The sequence below is a fragment of the Phocoena sinus genome, chromosome 13 (assembly GCF_008692025.1).
Source record: "Phocoena sinus isolate mPhoSin1 chromosome 13, mPhoSin1.pri, whole genome shotgun sequence".
Lineage (NCBI taxonomy): Eukaryota > Metazoa > Chordata > Mammalia > Artiodactyla > Phocoenidae > Phocoena > Phocoena sinus.
Genome location: NC_045775.1, coordinates 76,831,446 through 76,849,828, shown reverse-complemented (window position 1 = coordinate 76,849,828; position 18,383 = coordinate 76,831,446). Strand labels below are relative to the sequence as shown.

The following is an 18,383-nucleotide window of genomic DNA, read 5'->3' as shown; positions in this document are numbered from 1 at the left end:
ACTCTCACCATTACTGCTTTTCACAATTGTATATACTTTTAAAAAATGTATGCGTGTGTATACGTACACACATATACACATACTTTTCCTTTTTTAAAAAACAATAGTACTGTAGTATACCTAACAGTTCTCACTTTGTTTCTTAAATTTATTTTTGAAATACTTTGACGTAAGCATAAATAGATCTACCTACTTTTTTAAAGGCCACATAGAATTTCATGGTATAGATGGATCGTAATTTATTTAATCAGTCCCCTTTCGATGGACAGCTTTTTCTCTCTCATAAACAATGCAGCTATTACAGCAATGGACCAAGTGAAAATCATAAGTTAGGTGTTTGTATTCATATATTGTGTCTTAGCTGAAAGAGGCTGTGAATAATATACAGTATCCTGTTTGTATCTAAAGGGTCTGAGTTTGTGCACATGTGAATGTGTACTAAAAATAGTGTGGAAAATACTTGTCTGTTAGCGAAGGTTATTTCCGCAACTTGGGATCATGGGGTCAGTTTCACATTTGCTGTGTTGTATGAATGTTTTACCATGATCAGGTTTCATCAGGGAAAATAATAAAGATATTTCCATTTTGGGAAAAAAAAAAAGTTCTTACCCCAAAAAGGATTAGCCTGGACTTACCCTCTGGGATGTCCTAGATCAAAGACATCCACTTCTCTGAATACCACTTCACTGAATCCTGTCTTGGGTCAGTGGCCTTAATGACCTCAGTGTGTAGTTTTTCCCCTGAAGGAGCCTGGCTTTCATCTCTACTGGGGGAGATAGATGTCTCAGCTATTATGGCCTTAAGCTGGAAGGAAGGAATCTGGATTACCTAATTCAATATGCTTGTGCCACTCTGCCCTGTCCTGTGCCCAGATAAACAACAGACTGAAGACAGGGCTGAGTCTCCAGGACTGGAGATGGAGCTCTGCTGAGCCATTTTTTCGTCTTCCCCAGACCCCAGAGGCTGGCACTAGGAGGTGGACCTCATTTTGTGCAGAGCTACGGTGGGGAGGTTCCTGTCTGTCCTGCAGAGATGAGAACAGGCCAGACCCAGTGAGGATTGTGTAGTCGATTAAAGAGCGTGGCCAGCACTTCATGTCGTGCAGCCTTCTTAATGATGCCCTCCTTCTGTCTGGTGCCAGGTGGCCTCCTGCTGTCCTCCTGTCCCTTATCATGAACAAAGCGGGCAGAGCGTTAGTCTCATGAGCTCTTTCCCGGAGGTTTCGGGCATTTCAGCCTTGCTGCTCTTTCCTGGGTGGAAATCCTGCCTGATGATGGATATGCTGCTCCCTGGTAGCTGGAATACGTTTTACCCATGGCCCTGGAATTTTAGTCTCATGCCTAATAAGTGCTCAACAACTGTTTCTGGGATGGATTTGATTTTGATTTGGGGAGATGTATTACTTTTCTTTTTTTTTTTAATTAAATTTCTGTTTATTTATTTATTTTTGGCTGCGTCGGGTCTTGGTTGCGGGATCTTCATTGCAGCATGTGGGATCTTTCGCTGTGGCGTGTGGGCTTCTCTCTAGTTGAGGTGTGTGGGCTCTGTAGTTTGTGGTGCGTGGGCTCAGTAGGTGTGGCGCGCGGGCTTAGTTGCCCCGTGGCATGTGGGATCTTAATTCCCCGACCAGGGATCGAAGCCACATCCCCTGCATTGGAAGGTGGATTCTTAACCACTGGACCACCAGGGAAGTCCCAGTGTATTACTTTTCTGTTGCTGCAGTAACAGATTACCACAAATTTAGCAGCTTAAAACAATACAACTTTATTATTTCACAGTTTCTGTGAGTTAGAAGTCCAGGTAGAGTCAACTGAGAACTCTGCTGAGGAACTCACAAGGCCAAAACCAGGGTGTGGGTCAGCCTAGGCTCTTATCTGGAGGCTCTGGGGAGATTCCACTTCCAGGCTCATTCAGGTTGTTGGCAGAATTCAGTTCCTTGTGGCTGTAGGACTGAGGTCCCCATTTCCTTGACGTGTGCCACCCTGTCATCTTCAAGCCAACAATGGCACGTCATCTCCATCTTCTTCTGTTACCAGCCAGAGAAAGATCTCTGCGTTTGCTTTTAAAGTCTCAGGTAATTAGATTAGACCCACCTCAGTAATCAAGTATAATCTCCCTATCTTAAAATCAGCTGAGTAATTACCCTAATTACATCTGTAGAATCCCTTTGCTACATAAGGTAACATATTTGTGGGTAACATGGGGAGGAAGGCCAAAGGATCAAGGTCATGTGCTGCATGCCACAGGAAGGCGTCTGATAACTAGGGTACTTGGAGCATGTGCACAGGTATGGGTAGAATCCCCCTCTCTTCCTGACCCATGTGGAGGCCTCATCTGGTCCCTCGTTAGTCCCTCTGAACTGGCGCTGTCCATGCAGTTTGTGGGTGGAAAGTGAGGGTCCCTTGCCTGTCTCCTGGCACCGTGGGCTCTGCTTCTGCAGGGAATGGTTCGTTGGGGCCCTTCCCTGCCTTCCTCGGCACAGCCTGGACACACCCTCAGCCTGCTTTCTCTTTTCCTGCCAACCTCCAGGTATTACAGATCATGGTCTCCTTCTAGGAGAGTCCTTCCTCTCCATCCTCCCTCTCGCCTGGGAATGGACATGGGATAGACCCATCAGACACAGGGCCCCCTTTCCCTTCCAGGGAGTGGACACCAACTCAGCTGCTCTAAGCTCTGTTTATAATTGAAAGGGGGGCGGGGTAGTCCTGCACCTTCTGGCTTCCTAGAAGCATCTTTAACTTTTGTTTACTTCCAGGACTGGAGATCACCCCTCATGTGTATACTCTTCCCGTCACTCTTCACTCATCCCCATCCTGCTCTCTCCACCCCTCCACCAGGGCAGTTCCCTCTTCATTGGTAACTTTTAAAAACTTTCTGTGTTGATGAAAACAGCCGTTGTGTATGGTCACAGAAGAGATAGGATGGGGGCTTCCCTGGTGGCGCAGTGGTTGACAGTCCGCCTGCCGATGCAGGGGACGCGGGCTCGTGCCGGGTCCGGGAGGATCCCACGTGCCGCGGAGCGGCTGGGCCCGTGGGCCATGGCCGCTGAGCCTGCACGTCCGGAGCCTGTGCTCCGCGGCGGGAGAGGCCACAACGGTGAGAGGCCCGTGTACCGCAAAAAAAAAAAAAAAAAAAGAGATAGGATGGTGGCTTTTTTCACAATTTGTATAAGTGATTTCATTTAATTTTTTAAAAACTATAAAATAATACATACACATGACAAAATAAAATTGAAACAATACACTAAAAAGTAAGTAGGTGCCTCTTCTTGTTCTCTATTCTTCTATGTTGGTGGCTTAGGGGCAGGATTCTTTTCTCCCCTGTAGTGTGTGTGTGTCTGTCTGTCTGTCTCTCTGTCTGTCTAGCCTCCCTCCGTCCATGCTCTTCCCTTCCTTTCCTGTCCTGGCTAAGATACACAGCCTTTACTCCTACCCAGGATATCTCGTTCCACAGTAGAGAGGTAGGGAGGTTTCCCACTTATGTTCTGTGGCGTGAGGCTTTAGATTTCAGCAGTAGCTCTCAGCTTCTTTTGATACCACGGGGCAGCTGGCATCCCCAGGGACCTTCTCAGGTGGCCCGCAGGCCTTACCGACAGTCACTGGCAACTTAGACTAAAACTTGAGGCCCACTCAGTCCTAAGCTCATTTTCTCACTTGAATCTGCAAAGGGGAGAGGGCCCTCACCCACCAGAGAGTAATGTGTAGAGACTTCTGAGAGATTTGCTTTGGGTCTACCAAGGTTGAGCTGATGCCAGGTACATAGTAAGAATTATGAAGTGGATGATCATGGGCGGCGGATGGAGATTTGGAGAGAAGCAAGGCTCTTGATCCTCAGTAAGACATTGTTCCATATCACATTGCACATTATGGGGTCACCTGTTGGTTTCCGCTCTCCTGCTAGATGATAAACCCCTAAGGGCGAGGACATGCCTAACCTAGCTTTGGTTTCCCTGTACTGCTTAGCACAGACCTTTCACCTCATAGCTTTTCGATAGAATTTTCCCAACTGAATGAATCAATCAATAAGCTAGTTGTTATCTTTGAGTAGGAAGTGGGGCAGGAAAAAAGCTTAAGGAGAGAAATTGAAAGAAAACGTAGTGATTGCTAACAGTAGGAGGCAGTCTTGAGATTTGAGTTTTGCTACTAAGACTCTAAAGGAGCCTACTTTTAACCAAAGTCCTGGAAAGGTCGAGAATTAGCAGGCTGTAACCTCTTCCTTTTTTCTTCTGTGGATATTCATGTCAGCTTTCTGCCCAAGGAACAAACCCATTCCATTGTGATTCTTCTATAACTAGTTGATTTCGCTTCAAAGGAAGCTCCATCACCCAAGGTGGACAGGGGAATACAGAGGAGCCCTCTGTGTCCTGGTCTAGAGATGCCAGGGAGGGTGGTATCTTGGTGGTCTGGAGACCACCAAGTGAAGTCTGCTACCGCATTTGGTCATTGGAGATGCTTTGCCAGCCTGACAAGAGAAGATTTGGGAGGTGAAGCCAGAAGGTTAGGAGGCAGGAAGGTTTTCAAAGGCTGCGTCAGCATGGATGGGGCACACGGGAAAGATCCTGAAGAACAGGAGGCTCAGTAGCAGGCTGGCCAAAGAATAAAGGGTCTCTGGCAGCCCAGAAGGATTGCTCAGGATCTAACGTTCTCCCCCCCACACCCCCGTCCAGCCTGGGGCAGGCTCTTACGGTTGGTCCTACACTGTGAGGGTGTGACTGTGGGCAATCAGACTCTTGTACCTATGTTTGCACAGAAGTACAACCTCTATCTGTAAATTAGATGCCCGCAGAAATTCCACTTCTGGGCATTTTCCTAAAGGCATGTTAGCATAGGTACATAAAGAAGCGTGCTCCAGGAGATTCACTGCAGCTCTCTTGTAGAAGCCAAAGATTGTAACCTTTTGTAAATATCCATTCACGGGGGTCTGGGTAGATGCTCACGCCCCCATACACAGCCATTAAGAAGAGTGAATAATAAGAACCTGCTGTATAAAAAAATAAATGAAATAAAATTCAAAAAAAAAAAAAAAAGAAGAGTGAGGCCTGGGGAATTCCCTGGCGGTCCAGTGGTTAGGACTCCGTGCTTTCACTACCAGGGCCCGGGTTCCATCCCTGGTTGGGGAACTAAGATCCCGCAAGCCACATGGTGCAGCCAAAAAAAAAAGAAATCCCCAAAGCGTACAGTTAATCATGTGTGTGCAGTAGGGGGAAGCAAGGTGTAGGAAGGGGTGCAGAGAATGCCACTAGGTGAGCATGGGGGACATTACGGGAGTCGTATGTACCCACACAGTTGTATATCTTAGCCCTAGTCCGCTTCTGGAAGGATGCACAAGACCCATGATGCTTACGCTTTTGGAAAAGCATCCAGGATGGGAAGGAGACTCTGCTATATACTCTTTTGGACTTCTAGAATTTTTTAAACTACGTGCACGCATGACCTATTTTTTACAAAACCCGTCTTTTACATAATAAACAAAAGAGCAGCGGCGTGACAGAACCCCTGGGATTATCCGTGAATCTTGGGTTGATGCCTGAGCTCTGCAGGTTCATTTGTCCCTTGGGGCTGACGAATACTTGTTTTCCAGACCAAACTTCCTTCACTGTTCATCACCAGAGTGTTCAATTACGGGAGAATCACACCTCTGTTCCTTCAGCTCCTTCTCTTTTCTGGCTGTGAAACATTAAGCAATCTTGACACGAAAGTGTCCTATAGTTGCTAAGGGAATATTCAGGAAGGGCCTGCCAGAAGAGAAGGCCGTGAACTAGGATGAGGAGAGGAGGAGGGGGTGGGGCCGCTGATTGGAGTGACTTGAGAGTTAAAGGGCTCTGAAATGACTTGCTAGAAATTGCTCTTTGTTTGGGCTCTCTTATCAGGGAGGATGCCTGGGAGGGGTTTACTTTTCTGATTCCTCAGACTAGCCCAGGTGTCACTTTCCCTCATCGCATCTGTTTTAATGGTACCCAGACTTTGTTTTCAGGTCTGGTAAGACATGCAGACACAGAAATGACTATCATGAAGGAATAAGTTCGTTATATTCACAGATCCCTAGAGGTACAGCCCGCTGCACAGAGCCGCATGGGGAAGCACGGGGCTGATCAGGAAGCAGAGGCAGTAAGTGTGGGCAAGAGACTGTATTGTGGTTTCCATGGGAGAGGCAGTCTCTCCAGAGTCAGCAAGGTCCCAAGATGTCAAAGCATCAGAGTACAGAAAATTTTTAAATATGGTTAATACACATCCGGCCTGCCAAGTATGGTTGCACAGGTTGTTCGTAGCACAAGATATCTGGCCAAGGAGGCGAGTGGAGCTGAAATTCGGATGAAGCCCTGTTTGCAAGCCATGTGCTCCCAGGACTGCATCCAGCTGAAGGACTTGGCTTTTTCTCACACGTGCAGAGGCACCACATGGGTCAGCAGAGGCCCGTGATGGCACTCGTCTCAGGTTGCTATTCCATATTAATCGTGATGATTTGAGCGATCTCTGTTTCCTTGACTGGACTACCAGTTCCAAGGACGCCAGAACCTTGTCTGTGTTTCCCGCTAGACTGGAAGCTCCAAGAGAGCAGGGGTCAGGTCTTCTTTGCTTCCCACTGTCTCCTTGGTGCTCAGCACCGGCTGCCACATATGGGTGCCGGGTAAGTGTTCATGGGATGCATAAACACATGGCACACAGGACTTTAAACTTCAGAATCGTATGTTATCTGTATCCTGAACTCTTCTTTCTTTCGGCACCAAAAAGATCGAGACCTTTTTGCCTGCTGTTGGTTTCTTTAATTAAATGTAATTTTTTAAATTGAAGTAGAGTTGATTTACAATGATGTGTTTGTTTCAGGTGTAAGCAAAGTGATTCAGTTATATATTTTTTTCAGGTTCTTTTCTCTTATGGGTTATTACAAAATGTTAAGTATAGTTCCCTGTGTTACACAGTAGGTCATTGTTGGTATCTATTTTATATATAGTAGTGTGTATATATTAACCCCAAACTCCTAATTGATGCCTCCCCTCCTCCCCGCCAGCCTGCTGTTGGTTTGAATAGGGTGAGTAGCATCCTCTTTCCTGGCAAGAGTTGGGCTCCCGTCCCTGCCTTTTGGGGACTAAGGAGATAGCCAAGGAGGGGAGGCTTTCACTCTCAGTCTGGCGATTCTTTGTCAGCTCCGCCCTACTGTAAATCCCTACTGTAAATCCTGCGTTTGTGCCTTCGTGGCCTCCAGTGAAGAGTGAATGACCGGGAAATTGGGCACGGCTGGTTGTGGCATCTGGGCCTACAGGAGCCCCGGCTCCAACCGAAATGAGCAGAGCTCGGACGGAAGCTCCAGGTGTTGTCAAGCACGGTCATAGGGTGATTGCTGGAGAGACCCCAGGTCCCTGGCTTGCTTGACAAGGAAAGAAAACACGAACCAGCTTTGGGAATTCCCTGGCGGTCCAGTAGGTTAGGACTCAGTGCTTTCACTGTTGAGGGTCCAGGTTCAATCCCTGCTTGGGGAACTAAGATCCCACAAGCTGAGCCGTATGGCCAAAGAGGAAAAGAAAAAAAAAAATGAACTGGCTTTCAAGAGGCCTTGGGCTTGTGCCTTGGATGTGCTTGTGTGTGCATACACCTTCATGGGAATCTGGGGGCCAGGCGGCCCTGTGCAGGCAGGAGAGGTGTCTGTGCCCCCAGGTCTCATGTTTCAAAGGCTCAGGGTGGAGTTGCTGAGAACCTAATGGAATGTGTATTTTCTCATCTCTCTCCAGGTTTCCATTCTATTATGAACTAAAAATAGCATTTGTAGCCTGGCTGCTGTCTCCCTACACAAAAGGCTCCAGCCTCCTCTATAGGAAGTTTGTACATCCCACGCTGTCCTCAAAAGAAAAGGTAATTTATGTTGCTCTGCCTTGCACTCCTTCCAGCGAGTGAAAAAATTTTAAAAAGTGATTAAAAAAAAAAAGGCAGGTTGTTTTATTGCAGGAGGCTCTTAATTGACTCTTATTTCCCCCCTCCAACATTCGTTCCTTCTAATCTTTCTTTTTTAAGTCTATTTTTATGACCTGTTTAGAAATAGTGGTGAAATTCTCCAAAGGATGTTATTCATCATTATTTATTGTAAAACATTTCCATACATTGAAACAAAAAGCAGAAAAGATTCACTCATAATTCAACTCCCCAAACTGAATTTCCTTCCTTTTATCAGGCTCAGCCCCTATCCTTTTGCAGATAGGATTTTTACATAGACTATTAAAATACTTTAAAAACTTAACATAAACAGGAACGTTGAAGCCTAGAGAGATTAAATGATTTGAACTTGTACCCAGATAGCTACTAACAGAGACTGGAATATAATACATTTCTAGTATGTTTGCTTTATTGTTCAATGATAAAACGTATGCTACCAATGAAATACCTGCTACTTTAGTAATTATCAGTCAGTAAGTATTAATGAGAATAGTCATAATAATTTGTTTCATGCTATTTATCATTTGTGTTTGTTTCGCTTCAAAGTACTTCACATCCATCCTTGAAATGAAAATGCAGGTTTGTCTATTGTCAGAGATGGAAAAAATAAGATAGGGAGAGATTGCAGGAAGGGGTCAACAATAACTAAGGATTCAAGGGGGAATTACAACTTACACCTCTTGAAAAGAAATTTAAGCTACTTATAAGATAATGTCACTGTCTATAAAATTATTTTTTGTTTAACGTCTCCACTGAACCTAATTTCCTGGATTTGTTTTCAATGGATTGTTCCATTGTTTTCTTAAGATTTCATACAGTAATAGATGCCGAGACCACTAAAATAAACATGACCTCTGTCTTATTAATTTGTTTGGTAGCTCCTTTTTTAAGTTCAATCCAGTCTGTGAAACGTCTCTTTAAAATAAAATTTTAAGCGTACGTTAAAAAAAAAAAAAAAAGCCACTCCAAACCAAGAGGCAACAACAAAAAAGCTGAGCAGATGCAATATTTATCTTCTGAGATCTTAGACATGATGGCATAGCATCCTTTCTCACTTGGTCTTCCTAATGACCCACGACAATCACCACACATAGTATATAGTTCCTTCTGTTGACATCTTAGAATAAATTCTCAGGACTGGGATTACTGGGTCCAACATTGTATAACTCATTAATGATATTACATGACTTTCCAAACTGATTGTGTGGTCGGATACTACAGTATGAATTAGGAGCACTGTTGGTGGCTTGATATATTCATTTCTATTGCTTCTGAAAGTTGGATACTTTGGACTTCCAGGGGAAGCCTTTGAGTATATCGGTTGGATGAGCAGGCTACTGTAGACGTTTCTGAGAATCTGTTTAGGAACTAGGACACACTTCCCGTCTCAGAGGGTGGATTTTGAGGAATGGTAATCCCTGTCTCAACCTGGTTATCAAATCTCTATTCTTCCTACTTCCCTTTCTCCAAACGCTGGACTTACCCTGAAGCTGCCAGTGTAATTTCCATTGAAAGGAAGGTGACTGACTCTTAAGAGCTGCCAAGAATCACTTCTGGAGTCGGCCAGGGGTCGCAGTGGAAACTTAGTGCGGTGACTTCTTGAAGAAGCTTAAACAAGGACAAGGCAGGGGGTTGACTGCCCACCTGCATACCCCAAAGCAGGAAGGAAGTGCACCGATGTGCTGAACTTCAGATGAAATGCAGGCCAAGTGTCATTGACTGAACTCTGCAATGAGCTCCTGTGATTCCGAAACAACTGTTTTCTTAAAACAGTGACAACAACTACCCAAACCAAACAAACAAAAAGAATGAGCCAACGTTGATTCAAATTTGAACTGAACCAATATCTTACCTGGTCTCGGTCCCTGAAGTAGATGTCAGTCCTCTTTCCCACCTCACCTTTACCTTGTGGTATGAGGCTGGATGACCTCTAATTTCTGCTTTTATTTTGTTATCTGTAAAATGATCTTCTCTATCAACAAAAATAACACCTATTTCTTTCTGTGTCCTAATCCCTCCCATCGATATGTACATGGGGAGGGATTTGGGTATCGTATGAAATAGCTATGGAATAACAGAATTTCAGAGCTGCCGGGGCCTGACCTCCTTGAGATAAGGAAGATGACAATGGTTCTTGGTTATTGAAACCAGCCACTGTGTCAGGTGCTTTTCTGGAATGATCGCATGTAATCCTCACCTTGCTCCACAAGTTAGGTGCTACCAGGGTCCTCGTTTTTCAGAAGACAGAACCGTGAATAGAGGCTAAGTTCTTGCCCAGGTCCGACAGCCAGTTAGTGGCAATGCCAGAGAGAATGAGTGATTGGGCACAAGCCCCCAAGCTCAGCGCTCAGGAGAAGGGAGAAAGAACAGAGATTTATTTGAGCTTTCCAACTCAGTGTGCCTCTGTTTTCCTTTGACAGGAAATCGATGATTGCCTGGTCCAAGCAAAAGACCGAAGTTATGATGCCCTTGTGCACTTTGGGAAGCGAGGCTTGAACGTGGCGGCCACGGCGGCGGTGATGGCTGCTTCCAAGGTACCATGCTGGGACCTGACCGCCGTGGCTGTAACTTGCCCAGAGACAGGCTAAGGACCGATCAGGTTCCTCATCCTTTCTGGGGTCCCATTGAAAATCTGAGGGGAAAAAGGGTGAATCTTGCCCCCAGAAAACTGCACACCCCCACACACAAATGATTTATGCAATATTGAGAGGTTCCCAGAGCCCCTGAAGCTCATCTGTGGGTCTCAAGAACCTCTAAAGTACTTGGAGTGTAATCCTTGGATGCAGAGAAGAGAGAAGGGGAGGAGAGGGAGCTCTTCTCTGCAATTTCCTAGGGTGCATTGGGAGAGTCACCTAAATAGACAGGTGCAGAGACTTATTACCTGAGTGAGTGGGTGTACTCCATGCTCACGTGGCCCCACAGATCCAGGGGAAGGAACCCAGGGTCCTAGAATAAGTTGAGTGGTTGAAACGTGGAGGATAATGATATGTGTAGCAGCAGTAACTAGAGGTAGAGGAGGTTTGAAATAAATACTGGTCTTGTGGGACATTGTGATATAAGCAATTACTTCCTTCTTTTTTCCACCCAGCCCTGTTCAAAGGCCCTCTGTGTTCCTTCCCAGCTTCCTCTCCCATTACATTCTCCTGGTCGCTTTGTCAATTTCTCGTTATGTGCTCAGCCCTGAAAAATTAAAATTGGTAGATGTTTACTCTCAGAGCAAATTCAGCAGATTGCCCTAGTGTTTCCTGGTGACAACACCTTCCTCCAAATCCAAAGGTACAGTAGGGGTCTACAGTTGGCTGAGGGTGGAGGAAAGGCAGTTATGCTTATGTCTGGAGAGATACAGTGGTTGGGAGGTGAGCTGTATTAGCAAAGGGAAGCTATGCATCCTGGGTGGCAATGTGAGGGTTTGGGGGAAAGAGAGGGTAGAGCTGTGAAAGGGTTTGGAAGAGGACAATTAATACAGATCTTCGTGCTCCATGGGCTCCCAGTGGATGGTGGGATGGAGGGTGTTGATAGCCAGTTGGGTCAGGGGACTGAGCTGGGTTTTCTGGGCCCTGAACCAGGGAGAGGCACTTCAGGAGCATTTCTGGGAGAAAAACTTAGCACACAGGGCTGGGAGTTTGAAAAGCACCTTCCACATAAAGTCAAGGAGTTCTGCAGACAAAGGCTGGCGGGGAGACAGGAGAACCAAAGGGGAGTGATTCCTATTTCAGAGAAGGACCAGGTGCTTCTGTAACACAGAACCATAGTGAAGTGTTCCGCTGGTACCTGGAGGGTCCCTGTCCACCTTAGGTACAATAGTAGCTGGCAAAGTGATGAATCCCAATGAGTATCATTGGAGGGGAAATTCCGCTTTGGTATCTGGAGGAGATGTATGAGGATTTACAAAGAGCAGTGAATTCTAAGATCCTTCTGTTTGAGATGCAGTCGTTTTAGGCTTTTGTGTTTAAGCTGACAGAAAAGAGAACTCAGAATTGCTAAATTCTGAATTCATCAGGCTAACTTTGCCACACAAAGCTACAGAAGCCTCCCAGGCCCTCTCCCCACCCCACCTTTGCTTCTGCACCTGAAGGAATATAGGTTACTGCTCTTTTCTCAGCTCAGTTGTAGAGTATCCGTGTGGTATATTTATCAGGGTGGCTCAGTACCGGTCACCAGGCCACTCAGCCGTGTGTGTAAATTATATTCTTAAGGTAATTCTGTAGGGCCATCCTTTTCCAGGTCTGCCTCAAGCTAGAACCTCCTGAGTCTTGATACCATCTTGGCCAGTCACCGCCAGTCCCTCTGACCACCGGGGAAGCCCGTGAGCCTAGGCCTCCAGCCGGGCACCTTACAACTCACCTGAAGGAAGCTCTAGATAGTCTGAAACTTGCCTCAGAAAATAACTGCTCATTAGTTCTTTCTAGTTGGGCTAAAGTAGTGAGGGACGCCTGCTTCCTGCTGAATTTGGTTTCAGACAAGAAAATTTTCTGCCTTGTGGGGGCTTTGCTTTTCCTCTCTAAATATCTTGAGAGAGAAAACGCTCTTCTTTCCCCAAAATAATGCCCTCTGTTTTTGAAACAGATGTGTACTTTAAAAAGAAAAGAAAAGAAAAAGTAAAATTCAACCTGGCTGAGGGATAGATCGGCGGTTTCCATAGTAACAATGGACCACTCCAGGCCGCGGCCAAAGGATGATAAGTTACCACTGGGTTCAAATCTGGCTTTAGTATCCAAACCACCCGGGAAGCTTTGTTTTTCATTTTTAAACAGATTCTCAGGTGTGCTGAATCAGAATCTCAGGCAGTGAGCCCTTGAATCTCTATTTTTAACAAGTTCCCCAGATGATTTTTAAACAGCCAACTCGGACTCCCCTGGTGGCTCAGTGGTTAAGAATCTGCCTGCCAATGCAGGGGACACGGGTTCGAGCCCTGGTCCAGGCAGATCCCACATGCCGCGGAGCAACTAAGCCTGTGCACCGCAACTCCTGAGCCTGCGCTCTAGAACCAGCAAGCCACAACTACTGAGCCTGTGTGCCACAACTACTGAAGCTCCTGCGCCTAGAGCCCTTGCTCCCCAACAAAGAGAAGCCAGCTCGATGAGAAGCCCTTGCACTGCAACGAAGAGAAGTCCCCACTCACCGCAACAAGAGAAAGCCTGCGTGCAGCAACAAAGACCCAACGCAGCCAAAAATAAATAAACAAAATAAATAAATATATTTTAAAAATAAGCAAATAAAATAAACAGCCAACTCTTTACAGGCCGCTGCCTGAGGGCCCATCCAGAACCATACACCACCGGTGATGAGGGTTAAAACAGTTAACTTTTTTAACATTCCTGGAATGCAGATGTAGCGCCTTAGAAGAATTAACCTTGACCATGAGAAAGCTGAGTCCAGAACAACCTTGTCGATTACCCCCAGGGGAACAATCAAAGCAACTTTGTGAAAAAAAGACACTCTGCCCAGTCACAGTGGCTAGGGTGACCATATACTGTTCAAACAGGACACATCTGAGAGTGAAACGGTGCTATAATTATTATGCTGGGACAACGGGTAGAAACTAGGTCTGTTCCAAGCAAACCGGAGTTTATGGTCGCCCTACTCATGGCTCCATTTTACATCTCTTGGACCCTGCCTGTCTCCTCCCAGAAAACACCCTCAGCCTACAAATCAGTTCTCACTGTAAATATCCACTGCATTTAGCCAAACAATTGCAGGAGAGAGGGTGAGGGGACTGAGAGCCTCCCTCTGAGTTCAGACAGATTGAAGGGAGGCTGGGACCAGGTGACCGGATGAGGGCGGTCACTCCTTCCTCATCTGCTGTATTTTCCATCCTTTGATGGCTCCCCAGGAGGAGACTGCAGAACTTAACCAGAAGAATGAAAGATCTTCTGCCTACACTTTTAGTTAATCCTTTTGTTCCTTATAACTTTGAACCCTGAGCCCTTTCTCTAAAAAAAATGAATGTTTGCAGGGTTTTGGGATCATCATAAAGTGTGAAGAAGCTTTGTAAACCATATCATTGTACAAATATAAGTTGTTATTAATGTTAATGTTTTATCTTAGAATAGAAAAGCTAAAACAAACAAACAAAATTACACATTGGAAATTTCTCCCCAGGCCTATTAACCCCCAGCCCATCCCCCAGTTTTCCCCAAGGTCTAATCCTTGTCCCCGGGAAGTAGTGATACATTTTTTCTTTCAGCAAAAGCTGCTCTGTCTCCTTCCTAGGGACACACATCGGTAGTACCTTCTTTCTAAGTGTCCCTAGTCTCTTGGCTGGCTCTGAGCTTAGATATTAGCTGTTTCCCAGCCAGTGATTCCACCCAGAGGGAAAATTGAGCCCCACGTCTTTTTAAGACCAGAATTGGAAATCTCTCGCTTTTTGAAATTAATACTCTAGAAACTCATTAGTTAAGCAAAACACATTCTCACGGGAAGAGAAACAATAGTGAGAAAAACCAATTGATCAAGAGTTTTAAAACTGTCAGGTAGTTTTAAAACTGACTTCCCTGGCGGTCAAGTGGTTAAGACTACGCCTTCCAATGCAGGGGGTGTGGGTTCGATCCCTGGTCGGGGAACTAAGATCCCCCATGCCTCGTGGCCAAAAATTAAAAACATAAAAAAAAAACAAACCAGAAGCAATATTGTAATAACTTCAATAAGGACTTGAGAAACGGTCCACATAAAAAAATCTTCCAAAAAATCCCCCCAAACTGTGAGGTATCCAAGGCCACCTTATTCCCCCTTGACATTTGGACCATATCCTAGGTCTCTTCCACCTTCCCACTTCTCAGGCCTGGTAAACCAATCTTGCTTTTGACCTGTCTCATAACTTGAAAAATAATGCCCTTTTACTTTCCCTGGAGATCCTTATCCCTAGAACGGTTCCAGTGCTGACAATAGTGTTATTAAAGTCACCTGTTTAAGGACAGCTGGTCTAAGTAAAGCTGGCGTTCTGTGAATTAGGGATGCTTCTTCCCCAGATTGCGTGTGGGCTTCTTCCCCCCTAGAATCTAGTATTTCCTGTTAGATCGTGAGCTTCTGGCCATGAGTGACTCTGGATTCTTTTCCTTTGTTTCTTGCTTAGAAAAAAACCCCAAACCAAACTTTGCTAACTTGTCTGGTGTTTTGCACTCATTAAACCTTGTTGATGGATCTGAAGAATAAACTTATTGCTGCCTCCAATCCTGCTCTGCCCAAAATGGTAGCCACTTGCCGTGTGTGGCTATTTAAATTAATTGAAATTAAGTAAATTTTAATATTCAGTCTTTACTCACCCGCTTTCAAGTCCTCGGCAGCCAGTGTGGCTGGTGGCTGACACAGGGATAGAACGTTCCCACCATCGCAGAAAGGTCTCTTGGGCAGTACTGTCCCAAGCCTTCTGTTAAGCCCTCTTGGGTTCTCCTTTGCCTTATTTCCATCTTCTCGCCTGCAGTGCTCTGCTTTGACAAGGGCCCCTCCCTTACCCACTTGGCCCTTGGGGGCCTCTGTATATGAGGTTCACGAGGAAAACGGCAGATGGAGACTCAGCCTACGGCATGCCCATGGTGGATCTTTCCGTTTCTTCATCTTCTCCCTGGTCCGGCTCTGCTTTCACACCGTGACCTCCACTTTGCTGACTTGCCAGCCAAAGCTCAGGTACTTTGCCTGCAGTTATGGTTCAGTGGCCACCAGGGTATAGCCCAGCCTTGGTTATAGCCCTAGCATCTGAACGCCTAGGCACAATCACAGAGAGATAAATTATAGTGTTTTCCCACTCATTTAAAAAAAAAAAAATTCCCACTCAATTTTGCTTTAAAAACAAACTCTTAAACAGTTCAATATAGTTTTAAAAAGTGTCCTCTCCCTCTGATCCTTATTTTTTATCCATCACTGCTTTATCTAAACCTCTTGCTTGAATACAATACTGCTTTCAAACGACATGGAACTTTATTCTTGGAACCAGAAGCTCATTCTGGAAAGTTCATAAGCCTAGTGATTTGGGGCTTCTGACCAGACTGGAGTTGTTGCCTTTGCCTTTGTTTTCTTTCTTGCCAAAAAAAACCCCACAATAGGCAAAAGCAAAAACTACCTGTTGACGATTAATCAGAGGGCAGGTGTTAATTTTCTTTTTATAAAACCTCCCTGTATCCACTCATGCTTTGAATGTATGTCCAAGGAAGAAGAGAAGACTGCTGTGCCTTTTGGATCCCCGTGTCTCCCTTGTCTGGCTTCGCACACTTGTGTCTGCTGAATCTAAGTGGCTGAGGACTCTAGGAAGTTTCATGCTCGTCCCTTCACCCCCTCAGAGGAACATTTCCCAGCGTCTGCGCTAGCTTGTGTCAAGTTAGCCCTCTTTCTTTCGTTTAAGCCAAGGACTGTGTAACATAAAAGTAATATTTAGAGTTCACCATGGCAACCATTTAAACACCAAGATTACATAAACTCTTATGGACAACCTGCTGAAAACATTTAGGTAGAGGGTAGGGAATACTTCCCTCCCAGACAAAATCACTCGCCTTTGTTCCTCGACCACCCTGTCTTCCTCCCCGATGTTTCTACTTGGAATGTTACCTCACCTTACTCCACTCCATAGATGGTGAGGTGGATTGAAACAAACAAGAGACTCGGTCTCACAAGTCAGCAGAAGGCGGAGTTGCCGGTCTGATATTACTTGCCAAATCTCTGTTCCAAGTTTGTCTGTGGAGATCATATGTAGCTGGAGGCATCGAGGGTCCCAGTGGAAAGAGAGAAGCCCACCTGCCTGCCTGACCTCTGAGAAGAGCCTGGTTGAAAACTGGAGGTCTGAGAAAGCACTTGGCTGTGGTGATGCACCTTCCTTTCCTGGTCACCTCCTCCCCCCGACTCCTGTCTCCTGGCTTCTCCCTCCTCCCATCACTCCCTCAGTGTTGGGGGGAATTCTCCAGGGCCCTCGCCTTGCTCTCCTCTCCATCCCAGAGCCACTCATCCTTTCCCTCACTTTCAGCTGTCACCACCTGTTGCTCCTGGTTCCCAGATCGGCTCCTCTCCCAGGTCTCAAGTCCAGCATTTCTGGTTCTCTGAAACATCTCCTCCCCTGTCTCCTGGTACCTTCAGTCAGCATCTCTCTAACTCAAGTGTATCCCTGCTCTTGTGTCCCAACTTTCTGATGATGACAAAATCACCATCCTCTCTGGACCCCAAGCTCCAAATTTCAGCCATCTTTGAGTTCCTCCCTTCCTCCGATTGACTCTTCGAGTCCTGCCCATTTGATACCCCTTCCTTCCTTCCTTCCTTCCAGGCCCTCTTCAGGCACCCTCCCTTCTAGCTTGGGACTGTTGCAGTAGCCACTCAAGGGGTCACTGCCACTCTCCCCTTCCTGTTTGAGGCCTGTGCATTTGGCCCTGATCCCAACCTTCCTGTCTAGTCTCTCCTGACCTTTCTGGTTCTTTGTATACTGTATTTACAGCAACACCTTCAGTGCTGTTCTAGAAATAGCAACTCTGCTGTTTCTAGAATTTCTCTTTCCTGCCTCTACTGATGCTAGTTCATCTGCCCCTGTTCCCCACCTGTTTGGAATCCTGTCCACCCTTCAAGGTCAAGAGCACCTCCTTCACAGCAGCCTCCTTAGATTCCTGGTGGAACTGTCTCTCACTTCATGGCACCCCAGTGGCCCTCTTGTAGTCATTTATATCCATGTCTTATCTGCACGCCTACTAGGTGCACGGTAAATGATAAAGGGATGAAGGATGGCTGTTCATATTTTTAGCTGTCACAGCCAGGAGAGCAATGCTTAGCAACAAGTATGGGCTTTGGAAATATGCAGACCCAGGTTAAAAAATCCCAGCTCCAGGACTTCCCTGGCAGTCCAGTGGTTAAGATTCTGTGCTTCCAATGAAGGGGGTGCAGGTTTGATCCTTGGCGGGGAATTAAGATCCCACATGCCACGCGGCCTAGCCAAAAAACAAACAAAAAAACCCCCACCTCCCCCACTTGCTGTTGCACCTCTATGAGCCTCAGCCTCTCCACCTGCAAAATGGGCATGATAATGGTTTTTGCCACAAAACAAGTCACGAGTCGATGTCCATAGGGACTTCCCAGGAGGCAGAGCTCATGCTGAGGCTACCTGTTGGTCACTTCCCTGTGTCAGTTTGCTCTCTAAGGTTGACCATGATCTTCACTCACTGTTGAACCAATAAGAGAAACAAGTCCGATGCTGGCATTGGGAAGTTATTTACAGTCCAGACTCTTGTGGAGAGGAGGCTGTCTCCTGCTTGTGCGGATCTCTTCCCGTCTTTTCTCTGTGGTGCGGTAGCTTGGGCACAGTTTGGGGCGTTGCCTGTGCCCTTGTTCCTCCCTGTCCACCTTGCCTGTGCTGTGTGGCGCTGGGCAAGCCACTCTCCCACCCTGGGCTTCAGGTCCCTCATCCAGTCGGGCTCTGGGCCCGCACTTCCGCCTCCTCGTTCAGCCTCGAGGAGAGCAGTGTCCGAGTGGCGGCAGTCTATATAACACGTA

At 46.2% G+C, this 18,383-nt stretch overlaps 1 protein-coding gene across 5 annotated transcripts in view; it reads left to right on the top strand.

Annotated features, from left to right (window-relative positions):
* The window catches only part of REEP1 (receptor accessory protein 1), a 126,493-nt gene that overhangs the window by 69,305 nt on the left and 38,805 nt on the right, over window positions 1-18,383 (top strand). For all 5 annotated transcript variants that reach the window (XM_032652760.1, XM_032652759.1, XM_032652763.1 and 2 more), the window contains exons 4-5: window positions 7,727-7,847; window positions 10,346-10,459. In XM_032652760.1, the coding sequence (XP_032508651.1) occupies window positions 7,727-7,847; window positions 10,346-10,459 (235 nt within the window). The remainder of the gene's footprint in view (window positions 1-7,726; window positions 7,848-10,345; window positions 10,460-18,383) is intronic.